General features: G+C 33.8%; 1 protein-coding gene across 1 annotated transcript in view; it reads left to right on the plus strand.

Moving 5' to 3' along the window:
* The window catches only part of Glcci1 (glucocorticoid induced 1), an 84,784-nt gene that overhangs the window by 44,829 nt on the left and 22,511 nt on the right, over positions 1–17,444 (plus strand). Inside the window, exons 4-5 of the mRNA XM_048785986.1 lie at positions 9,815–9,931; positions 17,154–17,306. Coding sequence (XP_048641943.1) covers positions 9,815–9,931; positions 17,154–17,306 — 270 coding nt within the window. The remainder of the gene's footprint in view (positions 1–9,814; positions 9,932–17,153; positions 17,307–17,444) is intronic.

The following is a 17,444-nucleotide window of genomic DNA, read 5'->3' on the forward strand; positions in this document are numbered from 1 at the left end:
TATTGCCCTTACTGGAAAGAGATCAGTTGATATGCAGCCTTGTCAGTTAGAATATGGATCTTTGTGGCAAGGAACAGGGAGGGCCAATTTATGAACTAGTTTGAGGTTGTAGTCCAATTTGGAGCACGAAACAATCTTACGTACTAGTGGAATTTAATAGTTTTGAGAGATAAGATAGTCAGAGACTTGATAAATTCCCCATATGTCCTATGTTGACTAGGGATAATGGATATGCACAGCAGATAACAAAGTGGGCCCAAACCACCCATGCATCCCTGCTCAGTAAAGCCTAAGAATAGGTGCAAACCAAATTCAAGTGGTCCAGTGGAAATGAAAACCAGGTAAGATTCTAAAAGTCCAGAATTTCAAATGTACTGCTCTGTCCAGAGATAAGTCCTATCAGTGGAAGAGGAAATTTTACTGGCTTGAGATAGTTTTTAAGAATATATGATAAATATTTTGCTAAACACTGAGGCAAACCAATGCTGGAGAACAGCTTTAAAGGGTATAAAAAAGCCATGCTAAAAATAATGGAGTAGGGACATTAGTGACCTATGTTACAAGGGAAACAGACCTTTAGGCCATCAAGTTACTGAAGCAACAAACAGATGTGACAGTAGCTTTCAGAGGGAAATATCAATACCAGGAATTGCTGTATTTTACTATCTCAATTGTTCAACATTCAACCAAAGATTTAGATATATGCAAAAAAACAAATATATGGCACATACTCAGGAAAAAAATGGTCAGTAGAAATTTTATCTTAAGTGTCTCTGTATATTGGATTTAGCAGACAAAGGCATCAAAACAGCTATAAGATTTTCAAAGAACTATAGGAAACCATGATTAAAGGAAAGTAAAACTGGTAGGACTGCAGACACTCACTGCTTGAAGAGTTTCTACAAAGAGTTATTATAAGAAAGAGGCAAAGATATTCTAGGCTTAAAAAGTATAGTAACTAAAATTAAAATTTTACCAAATAGACTTAACCACAGATTTGAGATGACAGACAAAATTAGTAAATATGCCAGTAACTCAGTAGAATTTGTATCCCCTGAGGAAAGGGAACAGATAGGGGGGAAAAAAAAAAAGAAAGAAAAGTCAAAGAGCCACAGAACCAAGAGAGAAGAGGCAGAGCAGAGCAAAAATAAATAAATAAATAAAAGTGAAAGAAATAACAGCAGAAAAGTTTCCAGATTTGGTGAAGAACAAACTGCAATGTTAAGAAGCTAAACTAACATAAAACACAGATACATTATAGGTAAACTGTTGAAAACCAAAAGTAAATATAAAATCTCAAAAGATGGAAAAAGAAAATGAGTCATCACGCATGGAGAACTAATAATACCTTTAATAACTAACTAACTTTTTATCAGAAATTATGGAGACCACCAGGTATGACATATTCCAAGTGCTGAAAGAAAAAAAAATCTGTTAATCAACTATTCTTTATCCAGTAAAACTAGTATTCTAAAATGAGGATGAAAAAAAAAACATTCCCATTCCCATATGAACAAAAGATTGAGAGAATTTATTGCTACATGTTGTCTGTAAGAGACACACCTTCAATTCAAACACAGAGAGTGAAAGTGAAAGGATGGAAAACGATATACAAAGAAAGCAGTAGTGATAAGAGAACTGGAGTGGGCATATTAATACCATACAAAATAGACTTTCGAACAAGAAGTATTTCTGAAGACAAGTAGGGACATTTCATTATAGTAAAAAGGTCAGTGTGAAAGGAAATGTTACAGTTATAAATATGTATGACTCTAACAATAGCATTCCAAAATGCATGAAACAAAAACTGTAAGAGGAGAAATAATGGTCTTACCAGTAGTGACTAGGGATTTCAGCATCCTATTCTCAATACTTGATTTAACAATGAAGTAGACAAAGAATTAACAAGGTGATAGAAAATAACTTAAAAGTATTAATTTTAAAAGAATTAAAATGATACATTGAAGACTTCACCAACATTACCAACTAACTTGATCTATTTTAATTGCTATGTATAGCAAACACCATCCAGTTACTGTGGAAAATATCTGCTGAGTATATGTGAAATGTTCTTTAGGTTAAACCATATTCTGGACCATAAAACAAGCTTCAATAGATTTCAAAATATTGAAATCATATAACAGTAAATTTTCTTTTTTAAAATATTTTGATATAAAAGAAAGACTATAAATTATTGCTTTCCTTAGGTGCTTAACTTTCTAACATGTTGTTTCTCCTTTATTATTTGCCATAGGTAAAAGTTATTGCCCTCAATAGTCTGTATACCTTAAATATTTAGGCTTTATTAGTAATTGTCTAGTGTGCTTTTTATTGCCATGGTTATTTAAGTATTTAGAGAACTTAATAATACATTTTATTTTGAATAGCTCTGTATGAGAAAATCAATATATTTCATAGACTTCATGTTTTTTAAAATTACAGTAGGAGAAATAATTGTATTTTCTCTAGACCTTCAAGAAAGCAATCTGAAGATTTTATTGTTCAAAGGAATTTTGTGAGAAACTTTATACATACATGTGTTCTTCATCTAAGAAAATCTCTAAATTAAGTGGAGTCACAAAAATCCTTTTATTATCTCTCTCTTCCAGTAATGGGGATTGAACACAGTGCACTTTACCACTGAACTGTATCCCCAGCCCTTTATATTTTTGAGATAGGGTCCTACTAAATCTCTGAGACTGAACCTTGAATTTGTGATCCTCCTGCCTCAGCCTCCTGAGTCACTGAGATTATAGGCATGTGCTACCATGCTTGGCCTTTCAGTATCTTTTAAAAGGTCAATAAATAGGAACAGTTTTTAAGATTATACAAACTGCTTATTGGGAAAAAAAAAGAAAGAAACTTATCAGTAGATCTACATACAGTAAGTTAATTGCCTTATCAAATTTTTATTCATTTTAATTTTAATTTTATAGCTTGTAGTGTCTCCAACATTAGAAAAGGAAATTAGTTTGTGAAGTGGTTGAGATCATAAGCCAAATATACTATTACTGGTACATATTAGCAGTTAAACATTAATACAGTATTACTTTCAGCAACATTGTCAGGTAATTAAAAGAGGTTATAAATTGAAGGATAAATTACTGGATTTACTATTTATTTTCTCTCTCACATTGGGATAGGTCCTTTCTTTTCAAGTATTTCCTCATCTGTAAAATGGTTATAATAAATACAATGGGGCTAGGATTGTGGCTCAAGTGGTAGAGTGCTTACCTAGCACGTGAAGACATTGTGTCCACTTAAAACTAAAAAATAAATAAATAAATACAGTGAATCAAGTAGATTTGTGAGCAAAGTGTAAAAGTTAACCTGTTTTTGTTAAAATGCCTCTATTGACTTCTATGCTTTAATATTGTTGTTAAAACTTACTTTATATATATAAAAATTCTCCCAAAGCTAGCAATATGTGTTGGAGTTAGTCTTTGTGTGTGGGATATCTCTGTTTCTGGACTAACTACCTGGTTTATGTGGAGTCTGCAAGAGATTAAAGGAATATGAATAGGAAAAGAAGAACTAAAAACTATCCCTATTTGCCCATGCTATAACTCTATATTTAGAAAACCCAAAAAAACTAACAGAAAACTTACAGAAATCATAAACTAATTCAGCCAAGTAGACCTATGAATCAATTACATTCCTATACATCAGTGGTGAATCAGCTGAAAGAGAAATTAGTAAAACTGTCCCATTCACAATAGCCTCAAAAAAGAAAAAAAAAAAACCCTTGGGAATCAATTTAACAAAAGAGGTGAAAAACTTCTACAATGAAAACTATAAAACGCTAAAGAAAGAAATTGAAGAAGACTTTAGAAGATGGAAAGATTTCTCATGTTTTTGGAATACTACCAAAAGCACTGTACAGATTTAATTCTACTCCTATTAAAATTACAAGACATTCTTCATAGAAATAGAAAAAGCAGTTATGAAATTCATTTGGAAAAATAAGAGGCCCAGATTAGCCAAAGCAATCTTAAGCAAGAAAAGTGAAGCAGGATGTTGGCACCAAAACAGACATGAAGCCCAATGGAATGGGCCAGAAGACACAAAGACAAACCCATATATATATATATATATATATATATATATATATATATATTTATTTATTTATCTCATTCTAGACAAAGGTGCCATAAACATACATTGGAGAAAAGATAGCCTCTTCAAACAATGTGCTGGGATATTGGAAACCTATATGTAGTAGAATAAAATTTAATCCCTATCTCCCACCCTGCACAAAAAAAGTGGATCAAGGACCTAGGCATTAGACCAGAGACCCTGCATCTGCTAGAAGAAAAAGTAGACCCAAATATCCTCATGTCAGCTTAGGAACTGACTTCTTTAACAAAATTCCTAAAAAGCGAGAAGGTAAGAAATAAAATCAAGAATCCATAAATGGGACAATATCAAACTAAAAAGCATCTCGACAGCAGAAGAATCAAGAAGGTGATAATCTCCAGAATATACAAAGACCTCAAGAAACTTAACACCAAAAAACATAACCCGATCAATAAATGGGCAAAAGAACTGATAAGGCACTTCACAATAGAAGAAATATAAATGGCCAACAGATACATGAAAAACTATTCAACATCTTCAGCAATAGAGAAATGCAAAAATAAAACTATACTGAGATTCACTCTCACTCCAGCAGAATGGCCATTATCAAGAATGCAAGTAACAATGTTGGTGGGGATGTCGGGGAAAAGGCACACTCATACATTACTGGTGAGACTCCAAGTTGGTGCAACCACTAAGGAAAGCAGTATGGAGGTTCCCTAAGAAACTTGGAATGGAACCACCATTTGACCCAGTTATTCCACTCCTCAGTCTTTACCCAAAAGATTTATAATCAGCATTCTACAGTGACACAGCCACATCAATGTTTATAGTAGCTTAATTCACGATAGCAAAGCTATGGAACCAACCTAGGTGCCCTTTGACAGATGAATAGATAAAAGAAAGTGTAGTATATAGACACAATGGAATATTACTCAGCCATAAAGGAAAATGAAATTATGGCATTTGCTGGTAAATGGATGAAACTGGAGACTATCATACTAAGTGAAATAAGCCAATCCTCCCAAAAACAAAGGCTGAATATTCTCTTTGATATGTGAATGCTAACCCACAACAAGGGAGGGGAAGATTAGAAGTTCATTAGGCTAGACAAAGGGGAACGAAGGGAAGGGGGACTGTGATTAGGAATGACAGTAGAATGATTTGGACATAACTTTCCTGTGTTCACATATGAATACATGACCAGGGAAATTCCATACTATGTATAACCTCCTAATTAGAATAAGTTATCCATGTATGTATAATATGTCAAAATACACTTTACTATAGTATATATCTAAAAATAACAAATAAAAAGATTAATTTTTAAGATTGTTTATTTTTAAAGACTATTTTAAAAACAAATAATTACAGATTGCTTTGATTTATCTCTAGGCATTCTGGGTTCTTCTATACAAGCTCTTACATTTTCAAAATACTATTGAAACATTAATATCCAGAAAGCACTTAATTTCATATCTCTATCCTAATGAAATAATTTATGCAATATTAAATTCTATTAACTTTTTATCATAGAGACTAGTTTATCTTGATTTATAATAATTACTAATTTTTAAGAATTTTTTAAAAATTATTTTAAATTATAAAAATAATATTTTATTCAAATGGAGCACAACTTTTCATTTCTCTGGTTGTACATGGTATAGAGTCTCACCATTTGTACAATCTTTTTTTTTGAAGATTGAGCCACATCCCCAGCCCCATTTGTGCAGTCATACGGATTCATAGGGTAATAATGTCCATCTCATTCCAACATCTTTCTCCACCTCACCCTTTCCTCTCCCCTCCCTCCCCACTGCTCAATCCGAAGTTCCTCCATTCTTCCCTTGCTCCCCCACCCAATTATGGATTAGCATTCACTTATCAGCGAAAACATTTGGCCTTTGTTTTTTGGGGATTGGCTTACTTGCCTTAGCATAACATTCTCCAACTCTGTCCATTTACTTGTAGATGCCATAATTCCATTCTTTTTTAAGGCTGAGTAATATTCCATTGTGTATATATACTGCAGTTTCTTTATCCATTCATCTATTGAAGGGGTGTCTAAGTAGTTTCCACAGTGTAGCTACTGTGAATTGAATGATTACTAATTTTGATCTCTTTTTTGTGAAAATTAATATTCTCTATAAAAAACTATTTCAACAAAATAGAGGGAATACAAATATTAACAAATTTATTTGTATATCTTTTAAATGACATTGTATGATAGATTCATAAGCTAAAAGGGATTTTTAAAAAATTAAAAAGGATCTAATGATCTTAATATAAAAGAAGTCCTGAAAACTATTACTTTGTTTGGGTGCTTAATTTTGTAGCATATTGTTTCCTGTCTACTCTTCGCCACAGGTAAAAAATAGCTTTTTAAACAACCCAAATACTTTTTTTTTTTCATGGCAAAGGAATCTCTTTGATGTATTATTTTCTTCAAAGAAACAATGTAAATTATCCAACATACCTAAATAGCTCCTGAATACCAAGGAAATTCTACCACTACTGAACATACAGTTGACTGCAGTATAAAACAAACAATGGCCAAGGCTTCTGGTTAAGACGACAACCCAAATAATTTTCCCTTTGAGCATTTATAGTCTTTAATCATAATTGTCTATTGTGCTTTTTATTGCTGTGGTTATTTAAGATAAGTATTTAGAGAATTTCATAATATACTGTGTTTTTTTGCTGTATCTCCCTGAGAAAAATGTATGTATTTTACAGACTTTATTTTGTGTTTACCTTTAACCTTGTAGGTTACTTTGTAGGATAACATAAAACTGGGCTCACCATAGATGTTCAAGGAATATTTGTTGATTGATTAATATTGTCATCTTTTATACAAGGAAAATAATACTGGTATGAAATTACTTCCAAAAATTACTAATGGTTTCTATATTAGTCTTTTTCTCTCTTTTTTGCTCCTCTTTTTTTGTTTTTTAAATTTATTTCTTATATACATGACAATAGTGGAGTGCATTACATTCATAATTATCCATTCACAGCACAATTTTTGTAACTCTGTATATAAAGTATATTCACACCAAATTATGCCATTATACATGAGATCTCTTATTTTTTGCATACAATTTTTAATACATCTTTATACCATCATTTATCATATCTCTGTTTGTATATAAGGTATGTTGACACCAAATTCACATCTTCATACTTGTATATTGTATAATGATGAGGGTCTCTTTCCACCATCCATGCTATTCTCCTTCTCCCTCCCTTTCCCTCCAACCCCTGTTGCCTATCTAGAGGTAATTTTCCTCCCATGCTCTCCCTCCCTACTCCATTTTGAGTCACCCCCCTTATATCAGAGAAGACATTCAACTTTTGTTTTTTTTGGATTTGGCTAACTTCACCTAGCGTAATCTGCTCCAATGCCATCCGTTTCCCTGCAAATGCCATGATTTTATTCTTTTTTAGTGCTGAGTAATATTCCATTGTGTATAAATGCCACATTTTTTTTTTTATCCATTCATCCACTGAAGGACATCTAGGTTGGCTCCACAGTTTATCTATTGTAAATTGTGCTGCTATAACCATTGATATGGCTGTTTCCCTGTAGTATGGTCCTTTGGGTATAGTCTGAGAAGAGAAATAGCTGGGTCAAATGGTAGTTCCATTCCCAGCTTTCCAAGGAATCTCCATATTGCTTTCCAAACTGGCTGCACTAATTTGCAGACCCACCAGCAATGTATGAGTGTACCTTTTTCCCCACATCTTCACCAATTCTTGTTGTTTGTCTTCATAATGGCTGCCATTCTTACTGGAGTGAGATGGTATCTTAGAGTAGTTTTGATTTGCATTTCTCTGATTGCTAGAGATGATGAGCATTTTTTTGTATATTTGTTGATTGATTGTATATCCTCTTCTGAGAAGTATCTGTTCAGGTCCTTTGCCCATTTATTGATTGGATTATTTGGCTTTTTTTTGGTGCTAATCTTGTTGAGCTCCTTATATACCCTAGCTATTAGTGCTCTACCTGATGTTTGAGGGGTAAAAGTTTGTTCCCAGGATGTAGGCTTCCTGTTCACCTCACAGATTATTTCTTTTGCTGAGAAAAAACTATTTCGTTTGAATTCATCCCATTTATTGATTCTTGGTTTTAATTCTTGTGCTATAGGCGTCTTATGTGCCTAGCCCCACATGATGAAGATTAGGGCCTACTTTTTCTTCTATTAGACGCAGAGTTCCTGGTTTAATTCCTAGATCCTTGATCCATTTTGAGTTAACTTTCGTGCATGGTGAGAGATAGAGATTTAATTTCATTTTGTTGCATATGGATTTCCAGTTTTCCCAGCACCATTTGTTGAAGATGCTATCCTTTCTCCAGTGCATGATTTTGGCACCTTTGTCTAATATAAGATAGTTGTCTATTTGTGGGTTAGTCTCTGTGTCCTTTATTCTGTACCATTGGTCTACTATCCTGTTTTGGTGCCAGTACCGTGCTGTTTTTGTTACTATTGCTCTGTAGTGTAGTTTAAGGTTGAGTATAGTGATACCACCTGTTTCACTCTTCCTGCTTAGAATTGCTTTAGCTGTTCTGGGTCTCTTTAAACAAAATACCTGAATATTGTCTAAAGAAGTTGATTTAGCTTACAGTTTTAGAGAAGGAAAGTCTAACCCCATCTGGTTTGGCTTCTGGTGAGGACTCTCTTAGCTGTGTCACATCATGACAGATGGCATTGTGGTGGAAGGATGCATGAGAAAGCGATCACATGGAGATACAAGCCTCAAGAGAGCCAATCTTGGTGTTTTGTAACAACCCTTATGAAAATTACCCAGAATTCCATGAGAAGTATACTAATTCTTTCTGAGGACAGCACCCCTAATGACCTAATCACATTCCCCTGGACCTCACCTTTTAAAGGTTCCATATAACCTTCCACTAGGCTTTACCTTTTAAAGGTTCCACTACTTCTTTGCATTGCCACAATGAGGACTAAGCTTCCAACAAACATGAATGCTTGAGAGACATGCTTAAACTATATCCATACCATAGTAATTCCCTTTCCTTTATAATGCTCAGGAATTTACTGTTATTTATACACTGCCTGAAATGTTTAAGCAGTTTAATGATTTCAGGTCATGTTATAGTCAAATTTTTGTTGTTGCTAAACCTAGGAGTGTGACCTTCCCATTTAGGAGAACATATTGTAAATTAGATTTATTTTTAAAAGAATATGACTAAAAAGTAATACGATAGTAAGATACTAAGAAGTTTTTAATACTAAATAGCATCGATACTTCTTACCACCATTGGGATTCCAATTTTAAAATGTTTAGTAGTTTATAAGTGAAATTCATTTGTTTACATAAGATAGGAACTCAGAAATGAATGTGGTCCCTATTTTAAGAGATCAAGTTAAAGCTCAGTCAATAGGCAACTGAAATATTTCTCACCTTATTTTTACAAAGGAAGCTATTTCTGGCATTATATAGATAAAATCTGAAATAATCCTTGGGAATTGAGTCTACCTATTTACCAATAACAGTATTTAAATTTGTAGAAGTGAAACATTTGTAGCATACATTTCTTATTTTCAATAGCCTTAATTAAAAAAATCTTGCAAGAATAAATCATTGTGGTTAAGTATTATCTCTTGAAACCTTTGAGTAAAAAGTCATTTATCAATTTCCCAAACCTGAAGAAAAATGTGAAAAAATGGGTATTCACTTTTGTTTTCTTACCTCTCCTTCCCTCCCACCAAAGCAGATTGCCAAACTGAGGCAACAGCTTCAACGTAGTAAACAAAGTAGTCGTCACAGTAAGGAAAAGGATCGCCAATCTCCTCTCCATGGCACCCATATAACAATCAGTCACACTCAGGTAAGCAAAATTCTTCTTGTTTGGATTTGAAAAATTCCTTTCAATTCATTGTTAAGGGAGAATTAATAATTTGGGGAGTTAAAAAATACAACGAAACCTTTACTATTGTTTGTTAAATTGCTATAAGATTTTTTAAAAAACTTATTTTTAACCTTTTAATAACAGATATCACAGAATATAGTGGTCTGAAGGAGGATACTGACCTGATGTACTTATTGAACAAGTATGGGCACTTCTTGTTTAATCTTCCTAATAGTTCTTTAACACATGTATTTCTGTATTTTACCTATATTTTACCTCTATTTTACTTATGAAGGAATTCAAAGAGTTTTTAAGCCCCCCCTCAAAAAAATGTAGTAACAAATATATCCCAAGGAAAAAAAATTTAAGAAAGCTGCTCTAGCTCAAATAAATTTACAAATGTTGATGTAAACCACATTGTCAGTTCATCATTTTATTGAGAAATTAAAAATACATTGAACAACCCAGAATTTCCACTCTTTGGTATCTATTCACAAGAAATAAAAGCATATATCCACACAAAAACTTGAACATGGATGTTTTGAAGGCATTACTACTAGTAATAAAAACACAGAAACAAATATTCATCACTAGTCAATAGATATTCCAGTCAATAAATAATCCATACCCATACAGTATAATACTACTCCGTAGTGAAACAGAAGGGAGAACTGATCCATGTGATGTGATGGTTGAATATCAAAAACATTATGCTGAGTAAAAGAATTTAGGAGCAAAAATCTAAATACTGTATGGTTTGCTATATTCTCAAAAAGACAAAATTATAGAAACAGAATATTAGAGATGGGAATTAACTGCAGAAAGGTGCTAGGGAATTTGCAGCAGAGGGAGGGATAGAGGTTATAAATGTGGCTATATTGATAATGACTATGTTTATCAAAGCTCAACTAATGGCATACTTAAAATGTGGTGATTTTATTATATATTGATAATACCTCATCAAAGGTATAAAGCAAACAGACAAGCCTTAGTCATTTGAAATGAAAATTTATATATGCCTGCCTTTTCTTCATAATCTGATAGAATTGGCATATTATTCAATTTATTTTAAACACTATTTCTAGGAATATAGTACATTTATGTCAGATTGACTTGTTGATTTAGTGAAAAAACTTACACAGTTTTCAAATTTACTTAAAAATAATTATTTTGAGATTCAAGAAGGTGGATTAGAGGAAAGCTACATTCCTAGTTGCTCCATGGCTCCTGACTCAAGCAGCAGGAGTACTGTTTCTCAGTGAGGTGGGTGAAGGAGGGATTTCATTAAAACTCAGTATTGGACAGAGTGTCTTAGAGATTCAGAAATTTGGGTATATTAAACAAGAAAGAGACTACCTTGAAGCCAAGCCAGTTGCAGCAGCAATGGTAGTGGCACTAGTTCAGCACAAAGTGGAGGGAAAACATAGAAAGAAAGATAAGGGAAAGATTTAGTATAAAAAAAAAAAATTGAGATCAGACTGCCTTTAACCTGATCCAAAGGCTGCACTATGAACTGGTGCTTGAAAAGTGCCCTGTGTTTCCCAACTGGCCTCAGAGACTGAGCTGGAGCCATTTTGAGGTGGCCACGCTATAGCTCCTGCTGCGGGAGCCAGGAGATCTGAGCTACACTGTCCTAGCAAGTGCCTACCATGTCACCTAGGGTGTATCTAGCAAAAGAAAGCGAAACAGACACAGAGAATATTTTACCCAGGAGAATTCAAGTCAGAAAAGTGAAGGGGAGCCCAACCCTCTTCCTGCTTTGAGTCTGGAAACTGATATGACCTGCTGAAGTGGGTTGGGAGTCTGAATAGGCCAGTGTGTATATACTTAGGGACTAAGCCCAGGAAGCCTGGGAAGCATGTGTTCATGGGCAGCAAAGGGACTGAGGATTGGTTCCCACTCCATGAGTAAAATCCTTCAGAGATTTCTGAGTTCCAGACATGCAGCAGAGATTGGCAGCTGCCAGGGGTATGTTGATTTAATTACCCCAGAGCAAACACCACCCAAAAAAGCCCCTGAGGCCTGATTAAACCTAAGCCCTACCTGCCGAAACTCCACTCATAGAATTCTGAGCAGCGATTGAGTACATTTGTCTGGTCTGTGTAGACAAAATTCAATTGACAGTACTTCCCATCCCATCCTACCTCATACTGGGGAGAAGAGAAGCTGCAAGAATTATTTAAACCAGCTTCAGTCTTGGGCCACTCCAAGACTGCTACACAAAAAAGAGGAAGGGGTTAACAATTTCTTAGTATATAGCTCTCAGCCTCTTATTTACCTCAAGTATAAATGGAAAGAAAGACAATCAGGCGTAGAGGGTGACCATCTATTCTCACCAACTATTTTGACCACCTCTGTAGAAATGATGCCTTCCTTTTTCATTAAGAATGTCTTTCTTTTGGGGGCTGGGGATGTGGCTCAAGTGGTAGCGCGCTCGTCTGGCATGCGTGCGGCCCGGGTTCGATCCTCAGCACCACATACCAACAAAGATGTTGTGTCTGCCGATAACTAAAAAAATAAATAAATATTTAAAAAAAAAAAAAAAGAATGTCTTTCTTTTTTTTTGGTGTGTGTGTGTGTGTGTGTGTTTGCTGTGCTGATGGTTAATGGACACATATGCATATTTGTTTCTTTTTTTCCCCATTTTAGTTATTTTTAAATGTAGATATTTTTTCTTGTCGACAGTGCTCCTTGTTCCACACAAAAATTAATGACACTTAATCTTCAGCTATACTTCAATGCAAAGAATAAGAGACAAAAATCCAATCTAACAACCAAGCCCCCACGTAGAAAGGATTAGATGTGGCCCCCAGGTCCCTCTAGGGATATCCATTGCTATAGCAAAAACAGAAATAACAGAAAACCTGCAGATACCACACCTATAAGGTGTCCTCAATCTAGATCACTCTAGGAAATTTTAGCAAGGAAAGATTGTATCCTAAAAAGGCTCAAACATAAGAATGGAAGAAAAATCCCTTCTAACAGATGCATAAAATCCACTACAGGAATACAAGAAATATGGAAAAACAAGCTAATACAACATCTACTAAAATTTATGATTCACAAGTTGATGACCCCAAAAGTATTGAGTGGATGAATTATCAGATAAGGAATTCAAAGGAATTATTATAAAAATACTCAGTGAATTCCAAGAAAACACAGAAAACCAACTGAGTGAATTAGAATATGAATGAGAAATTCAGTGAGAAGATAGAAATATTGAAAAAGAACCAAACAAATCTTAGAAATAGAAGACTCAATAAATCAAAATGTTCATTTGAAAGTCTAATAAAATAGAACATGCTGAAGACAGAATCTCAGAGCTGTAAGACAAAGTGGTCAGCCTTGAACATTCAGATAGCAGTAAAGGAAAAAAATATACATGATCAGAATATACAAGAACTCTGGGACAACATGAAGAGATCACTGGAATTGAGGAGGGCTGTGAGATGTGGGCTAATGGAATGGATAAACTCTACAGGGAAACAGTAACAGAAACTTTTGCAATCCTTCAGAATGAGATGTATATCCAAATAGAGGAGGCATTCAGAACACAATAGAAAAGATCAAAAAAGAACCTCTCCACTTCACTTTTTGAAACTGAAAATTCTTTTGTCTTCCTAACACATTGTCTTTCCTCTTAATTACTGTATTTTTACCATCTTTTAGCACTAATTTGCTCTTATAACTTATGTCTCCACCATTAATGTCTCCATAATATATAACATATTATAATAAAATGCCTATCATACAGAATAAGGATAGAATTTTAAAAGCCTCAAGAGAAAAATGTCAGATGGTTTAGAGGCAAGCCAATCAGGGTTACTTCTGATTGCTCAGCACAAACTCTAAAAGCCAGGATTGTTTGGAATGATGTGTTCCAAGTCCCAAAAGAAAATATTTGTGAACCAATATTGCTTTGTCCAGAAAGCTGTCCTTCAAAATCAAAAGGGAATTCCTAGAAGAAAATGCAACTCCTAAAAGAAAATATAGGGCCAGCACTCCAACTTTTAGGCATAGACAATGACTTTTCTCAATAGGAGCCCTAAGGCTCAATAAATAACACTAAGAGTTAATAAACAGGACAGCATCAGATAAAAAGCTTCTGTACAGCAAAGGAAACAATTAGGAATATAAAGAGAAATCACTGAATGGGAAAAAAAATCTATTCTAGCTGTTCTTCTAATAAGACTAATATCTAGAATATATTTTAAAGAGCTCAAAAATTTTTAGACTAACAATCAAATAACTGAATTAATAAATGGGCAAATGAATTAAATAGACAACTTCTCAAAAGAAAAAATACAAATGGCCAAGAAATACATGAAAAAATGTTCAACATCATTAGCAATTGGGGAAATGCAAATCAAAAACTACACTGAGATCTCACACCAGTCAGAATGTCAGTCATCAAGAAAAAATAATAATGCTCGAGAGGATGTGGAGAAAAAGGAACTCTTTTAGGCACTATTGGAAGTCTGTATTGAGGATCCTCAAAAGACTAGGCATGGAACCACCAGATGACCCAGCTATACCACTCCTTGGTATTTATCTTCAAGAATAAAAGTCCAGTTAAAAACTGCATTTTTTATATTGTAGATTTTAATCTTGGAAATCCCGTTTTCCCCTTTGTCTTGCTCATCTTCACTTTCTTCAAAAATTACCAGACTCTCTTCCAGTTGCTTCCATCTATAAAGTCGTTTGCAGCTCAAGGTCACACCCTGATTCATTGGTTGGATGAAGTAAAGCAAATAACCATAGTAAATGCCTGGGAAAATCTTCTTTACAAAAAGGAACCTGACTATGCTCTCCAAGGCTTAGAAAGTAGAGATTACAGAGAGATTCTTGAAAAATGTGGTGAGTTAAAAACTAAGGTAGATGATGATAAGGTGTGGTTAAATGGAGTTGATGAAGAAAAGGGTTTTCCTCCAAAAACTAAAGGTAGAATTACAAAGGGAGTTGCCCAAAGAGAAGGAATTGAGAAGCAGGCTACTGAATTTAAGTTATCTGCTGTGAGAGAAAGTTTGGACTACCTTCTTGACTTTGTGGATGCCACACCTGAATTTCAAAGGTTTCATTCCACACTGAAAGAGATGCAACAAGAAGTAGTCAGGAAACAGTTCCAGAGTAGAATCCGTTCAAGAATTGGTAGTTTTTTGACACCTAGGCCTCATAATATTAAGGATACCTTTAATATGCCCTCAACTTCTGGTTCTAGTAATTAAATTTTTGTGTTTAAAGATTTCTGCAGTTACATGATCATGTTTGATGTAAGCCTACTGTAATTGTCATTGTTTTTATCAACTGACATTATTTTGCATATCACTGTTCATTTACATATTGGTTATAAACTATACAGTTTGAAAATAATAAACTTTCATTTCTTTAAAAAAAAAAAAAAAGAATAAAAGTCATCTTACTACAGTAAGGAGGGCATACCCGTGTTTATAGTGGCACAGTTAACAATAGCCAAACTGTGGAATCAGCCTAGGTTTTCATTGACAGATGAATGGATAAAGACAATACACCATGGAATTTTATTCAGCCATAAAGACAAATGAAATTATGATATTTGCAAGAAAATGGATAGAACTAGAGACCATGATATTAAGCAAAATAAATCCAGCTCTGAAGATCAAGCATTGTACAAATATGTAACAACAAATCCCATCAATATGTATAACTATAATTCACCAACAAAACCAATAAAAATGTGGGAAAAATTATCTTTTGATACACAAGTATTTTTTAGTTACATATGAAATCTAGAATGTGCTTTAAAGTACTTAAAGAACAGCAGCCCAAAAAAAGGTTTTTAGATTAAATTGTCAGATGTTGATACTATTTGAAGCTGGTTGATACATTCCTAAGGGCTTATGCCATTCTATCTACTTTTGTTTATGTTTGGAATTTTGCTTAATAAAAAAGGGGGAAAATTGAAATTTAGTGAGATGACTAGCCAAAACGTAAAGAGAAAAATTTTGTTAGTTTTTTTTGCAGTAGCAATAATGTTAAATATAATGAAAAAATATAAAATTAAACTTAAAAGAAATATGCAGAATATATATATCTTTATTGAGTGCATGAAAAATAAAAGAGAGAGATAAATGGGAAGTCTTCACATACTAATGGATGGGAAGATAATATAAAAGACAGAGCTCATGAATGGGCACCAGTTCACAAATGGCAGGAGCATAGCACTGAGTATGGGAAACACTCATGCTGACCAGCAACTGGAAGTCTGCCTCATTACAGATCATATATGTCAATTTTAATCATGTAAGCTGAGATCACACATTGTTTTAACCTTTACCTTGTTAATCTGTCTTATTTCCTTCCCATTTTATGATTTCCTTGATCATGGAAAGGATTCATTGACACTTTTCGGTAACCGTTACAACTATCAGAGATGCTTAATTTTGGAGAATGCTGGCAAAAAACATTTGAAAACCTTAAAGTTGTTAAATGAGTGTTGAGTTTAGCAATATTATTGCTATATTGCTTAATAATCCAGTAGGTATTTTTTTTTAGTTATAGATAGACAGAAATAACCTTTATTTTTATTTATTTTTATGTGGTGTTGAGGACTGAACCCAGTGCCTCACACATGTTAGGCAAATGCTGTACCAATGAGCCACAATCCCAGCCCCTAGTAGGTTTTCTTAAGTGGTTAACAAAGTGGAAATGAAAAATTATGCTAAAAGGTCACTTGTCACTATATAGGAAACATCTTTTAAGCACACAGATCTGTATGGTGGAGACATATTATGACTTACATGATTTCAACTATACTTTTCCCAATAAAACAGAAAAAGGGAAATGAATGAAACTGTGCCGAAGACTATGTCTGTCATCCTATTGAATAAATGTGTACATTATACAGTTATACCTTGACATTTGCATAAAGGGATTTTCAAGGATTATTTTGACTCTTATGTAATTTTTACCTTACTTTAGAACCTAAATTTTTGTACATGTACCTAAATTCTTACTGTTTTTAAAATGTCAAAGTGACACTATTCATGAGTTTTAATTTGAAGGGTTTTTTGGTTTTTTTTTTTGTGGGCCTTGCATATACCTGGCAAGAACTCTACTACTGAGTATATCCATAGCTTTTTGATTTTTTAAGATTTACCATTATTTTTAGTTCTTGATTGCTTTGATTACAAATAATTTGACACTACTTTATCTTTTGTCTCAGGCTACTGGATCAAGGTCAGCTCCTATGCCACTGTCAAATGTATCGGTGCCAAAATCGTCTGTTTCACGTGTGCCCTGCAATGTAGAAGGAATAAGTCCTGAATTGGAAAAAGTATTTATTAAGGAAAACAATGGGAAAGAGGAAGTGTCCAAGGTAAGATTCCATGGGATATTTGAATTCTTTTTTTCTGTAATATTACAAACTATCTCAAAAATACTTTTTTTGGTAGCAGCTGTTCAGAAAAATAATTTACATACCATATAATTTACTCAGTACACAATTCAGTAGTTC

The sequence above is a fragment of the Marmota marmota genome, unplaced genomic scaffold (genome assembly GCF_001458135.2).
Source record: "Marmota marmota marmota unplaced genomic scaffold, marMar, whole genome shotgun sequence".
Lineage (NCBI taxonomy): Eukaryota > Metazoa > Chordata > Mammalia > Rodentia > Sciuridae > Marmota > Marmota marmota.